We start from the raw sequence: 4,783 nt of genomic DNA on the forward strand, positions 1-4,783 counted from the left end.
GATAACTCAGCAGCGAACCCAGTCGCATCCTATCCAAGCACCGTTCGATATCGTACATATTCTCTTGCTCTTCATTCTGGGTTTGTTCCAGACCAGAGTGCTTCCCATCTCTCATAACACAGGTCAGCGTATTACACTATTATTTTCTATTGTTATTTGGAAGACACTATTTGTCAACAAAGGCCTATACGTTTTGATCCCATAGTCACGCTTCTTTCACATTCAGTTAGTACATCTGTTGGAGCTAGTGCGTAGAAACGGCTAATGAATGTAAACAAACGAGAAAATAACTGACAACACTATGTCCAATAGAAAATAGAAAATATCATTTTTTTTCCAAGCTGGAGCTTAGCGTGAATTAATTAGCAGTTTTGTCTTCAAGCGAAGAAAAATATGAAATATTAATGACTGATTTGTTTTTCTCTTGCTCTTTAAGCCACACGTTTTGAAACACGCAATTAAGTGAACTGAGGATATGTTTCTTTTTACACAATCTTGAAATGAAGAAGCCTCTAGGGATTATATTCTGATGATCGAGTAATGAGCTATCAAATTTCCTTTTTTGCCGAGGATTAGCCATTGGTCAGACCTACCTAAATGAATAGAATAATAATCAGTTTTAGATTATTGGGAAATACATCGAGATAAAAGTCAAGTTCTCCACTCAACTGACACCTGGAGAAGAACACATCAACTGGTGAACATAACAGCTGAATAACAGGAAGGCTTAAACGACAAGAACTCGGCAGGAATTGAAAAAGTCAGGCTAGCTACAAACAACAACTGAGATGAACGAAACAACCAGTCCTCCAGTCATTTCTGCAAGGTCGCCGGCATTTATCTGGCTGGTGGTGTTAAGCTGCATGTCTGGTGTTGTGGCAGTTGTTGGAAATGCGGTCGTTCTCATTGCTATATACCGTACGAAAGCTCTCCATACAATCTCCAATTTCTTCATTGCCTCGTTAGCAGCAGCCGACATGGTGGTTGGAATTCTCCTTAATCCTCTCTTATCTGCAAAAGCCGTCATATTTAGTTACCAGGATCCTGATCTCCCGATCAGAGGCTCTGTGTTCGACAAAGTAGAAGATTTTGCGTGGATCCAAGCAGTGGTGGCGACTACATTCGGTTTAACCGCCATCAGTGTTGATCGTTACATCGCTGTGAATTTCGGGCTCCGATATGAAGCTCTTGCTACCCTGAAACACTGTGCACTTGCAACTGCTTGCGTTTGGATTACATCTCTGGTCTTTGCAAGCGTTCGGTTATTCATCGACAATCCCGACTATCTATCGATTCTTTGGCTCGTCATGGGAGTCATAACTTGCATTTTACCCTTTATCATTATAACGTTCTGTTACATGCAGATTTTCAAGGCGGCTAAGCGACAAGTTCAGAAAATAAAGCACGAAAACTCATTGACAAGTCGCTCTGGCTTTCGGCGAAAGAACACTCAAGTCAGCCACGCTAAGACAGCGTTCACTGTTGCTATAGTCATTGTTCTCTTTGTTGTGTTGTGGGTACCAAGTCTTGTCACAGCAGTAGTCCAGGTCAGTTTGGCAGGATCACAGATGCCTAAGCATCAAGTAATTTTCACGAGATTGGAACGCGTCGCATGGCCTTGGGTCTGTTTTGTAGCGTATCTGAGTTCGGCTGTAAATCCTTGGATATATTCTATTCGGTCGAGACAATTCAGAGCTGCTTGTTCACAAATTTTCAAATGCTTTGGAAGGCTCCGTCCCAGAAATGAGCCAGAATTGTCCTCAACTGAACGGGGAACCACAATTCCTAACACTTCAGCTTGCTGCGAACCAAACACGGGATAATAAACCTGTAACAGGGGGACCCCTTTTCATGAAGGTTTAATTAATCTAAAGAAAGTCTTCATACATGGCTACCCGTTCAACAACAAGACAAATTTGATACAAATAATTTAAAATAATAATTTTTTAAGAGAGGTATCTAAGATGCTTCGTTAAATTAACAAGCGCGGTTGGAAGATATTAAAACTCAAGCCTCTATAGAAATAGAATGAGTGACACCTTAATAAAACAGGTGGTAGGAAATTAACATCAGAATAAGACCGAATAGGCGCCAGTCCGTTTTTTTTTTTTTTTTTTTTTTTTTGAACTGATTAGAAAGTTGACAGATATCAGGCTTTTAACTGGCCAGGCTAGGAGTTTCTTCTTGTTTAGTATTAGAAAAAAAAAATGTCCAAAATAATATATTTTAAGCCACTTTAATTAATTCATTTGTCTAACTTTACTCAGCCAACCCTTTGTAAATAGTTAAAACGAAGGCCGACAGTCATAATAATAATGGAAGTAACTGATATGAAGCGAAAAGTGTATTTGTATTTAGGGCCTTTGGATTTGCATTTATTGTTTAAACAAGAATTAATCCTTTAAAGGGTGGTGTTTACGCATAACTGATAAGCATGGTGGGCGACATATGCAGATGTAATGAGTGTTTGATAATTGGGGCTTTTTTAGGACAATTTCCGAACAGAAGACGCTACTTAGCGGCACTCTACTGCACCAGCGTATTTTTCTTATTTTTAAATTAATTTATTTTCTTAATAACAATGACGTGTACCTATAATGAGAATATTACCCTCACTGCCTAACATTACTTAGTGGAGGGGGGGGGGGTGGACAGGGGGACGGGAGCCCGGGAGAATAGGGGGCGGGAGGGGTACGGGAGGCGGGAAGCGGGAGTTATAAGAGGGCGGGAAGCGGGAGAGAAATACGAAACGCTACTATTTTTAATTCAGCAGTGCGTTAGAATACTTTCAAAAACAAGAACCCAAAATACATTTGACTTGCATTTAACGTCTTTTCAGTCACTTCTAAGACTTCTGAGCAAACGAGCAAACGAAAATTTCCGCTTGGGCTGAAAAACAGTCTCACTTCCGATGAAATAATAAACCCGTTTACGGTGGTTGCGTCATGGGTCATGAAATGTCAAGCGGCATGAGTGCACATGTGTAAGCTGTCAAATTGCAAAAAGGTGAGACGACCTACTTCCACGATTTAATTGTCTGATCCCAATAAACGCCGGACTGGTTACTGGAAATGTGTATACTTTATCAGAACACGAGACAATTTAGAATTAACTTTTGAGACCGTCGTCACTGAAAACGGATTTCAGAAACAAATCCCCATGATGAAAATGGACTGAAATGGTGAAACTCAAAGAAGATAAACAAGTAGGTCAAAACTTCGTTGAATTGAAACATATGGCAGTGGTAATCTTGTTTAATTATTTAAAAACAAAGGAAATGCTTAAGAATTGCGAAACTAGGATGTGTTTTGACTCTGCCAATTTACAGGAGACGGGAGCAGCACGGAAAAGGGCGGGAGGCGGGAGATAAAGGTACGGGAAGGGTACGGGAGGCGCGAGGTTCTGACCTCCCTGCCCCCCCCCCCCCTCCCCCCGCATACTTACAATAGCGAAATAGCTTACAAACCCCTAACATTTGCTGGCGATCAGTTACAGTACTAACTTCAGTCTTGCTTATATTTGTGCGATATTGATAACCAGTTCTCTTAAATGAATTAAGATGTAACTAATGCCCCATTCACTTTTTTTTTCCAATTTGTCGATTACGCTTTGCAGTTATTTTGAGACGACAAATTTTAAACCACTTTGCCAACAGATTTCAGTCAAACAGGTTTTTACCTTGTTTAGTTGCGGGGCGTGCACAGTATGAGCAACTAATTTTTAACCTTGTGCAGTTAAACTACTTTTAAACATGTTTAACTGATGTTGGTGTGAACGGGGTATTAGTTGAGTCTCATGAGAAATATATTACTAGATAGAATCAAGTCTACTCCCTGAACTCTCCTTTTCTCACCATATAGAGAGATTCCGTGTGTTGTTGAAGTGCGCGCCAGAATTTAAATTGCTCGTTCAAATAATAATTTACAAATTTACAGATAATTTACATACAGTATATATGACTCCACAACTCCATCTTGATTTCCCTGTCAATAAAAACACTGTCAGTAATTAAAAGACAAATTGTGCTCTTTACTATGAGTTTTATACTCTTCGATGGGAAAATATGTCCGGTATAAGAAAACATTACGGCATCTTCTACAGTCTGTGCCATGCCAGTATCTAATTTGAGTCCAGTTCCAACCCTTTTTCTGTCACGGAACGCTACGCTCCCGAGCCGACTAAGCTTTGAGTGAGAGAGGAAAGACCTGGGGCCCGTTTCTCGAAGATCCCGAAATGTTTTCGCACCCGGAAAGCCGTAGCAAAATCTCAAACCTTATGATTACAGACTTGTTTTACTCACGTATTCTTAATATGAATAGAGGTTTTCAAAAAGTTCCAGGTGTTCCAGGTGTTCCTCCCCCCTCTTTAGATACAGATGGATTTGCGGGCCCGGAAAGTTTCCGGAGCTTTCGAGAAACGGGTCCCTGAACTGGAGTGATATCTCATCTTGTAGGAAAAAGGTCGAGAGAAAAAGTCTGTTCTCGTTTTTCCTTCGCCTATCGCTTTTCGTTGTTTGCCGCTTGGATTTGTCTGGACTCACATTGGTTGATCTCTGAAGAGTTGTCGTTTTTTATGAGGTCTATGGGTTCGAAGCCCTGAGACCAGCCTGGAAGTTTATTTTAAGAAAAAGACCTGTTTTTCGTACGGGAAATGGAAATGGTCGAAAAACCAAAAAAGAAAAGAAAAGAAAAAGAACAACCGAATAAAATTGCACGTGGGTCAAGGGAAGACTGAGCCCACAGTGTAATTGACTAGCAGACGTAGTCCGCATTTCATGCGCCCC

General features: G+C 40.6%; 1 protein-coding gene across 1 annotated transcript; it reads left to right on the forward strand.

Annotated features, from left to right (window-relative positions):
* On the forward strand, positions 1-2,432 carry LOC110040373 (histamine H2 receptor-like). The gene has a single exon (XM_020745604.2). The coding sequence runs from the start codon at positions 789-791 to the stop codon at positions 1,821-1,823; it is 1,035 nt and encodes a 344-aa protein (XP_020601263.2). The 5' UTR covers positions 1-788; the 3' UTR covers positions 1,824-2,432.
* The last annotated feature ends 2,351 nt before the right edge of the window (positions 2,433-4,783 follow it).

This window comes from Orbicella faveolata, unplaced genomic scaffold, assembly GCF_042242905.1.
Source record: "Orbicella faveolata isolate gen_17 unplaced genomic scaffold, um_ofav_v1 contig_25, whole genome shotgun sequence".
Taxonomy (NCBI): Eukaryota; Metazoa; Cnidaria; class Anthozoa; order Scleractinia; family Merulinidae; genus Orbicella; species Orbicella faveolata.

Coding starts and splice junctions, on each gene's coding strand:
- LOC110040373 (XM_020745604.2), top strand. CDS start 789: ATGAACGAAACAACCAGTCCTCCAGTCATTTCTGCAAGGTCGCCGGCA.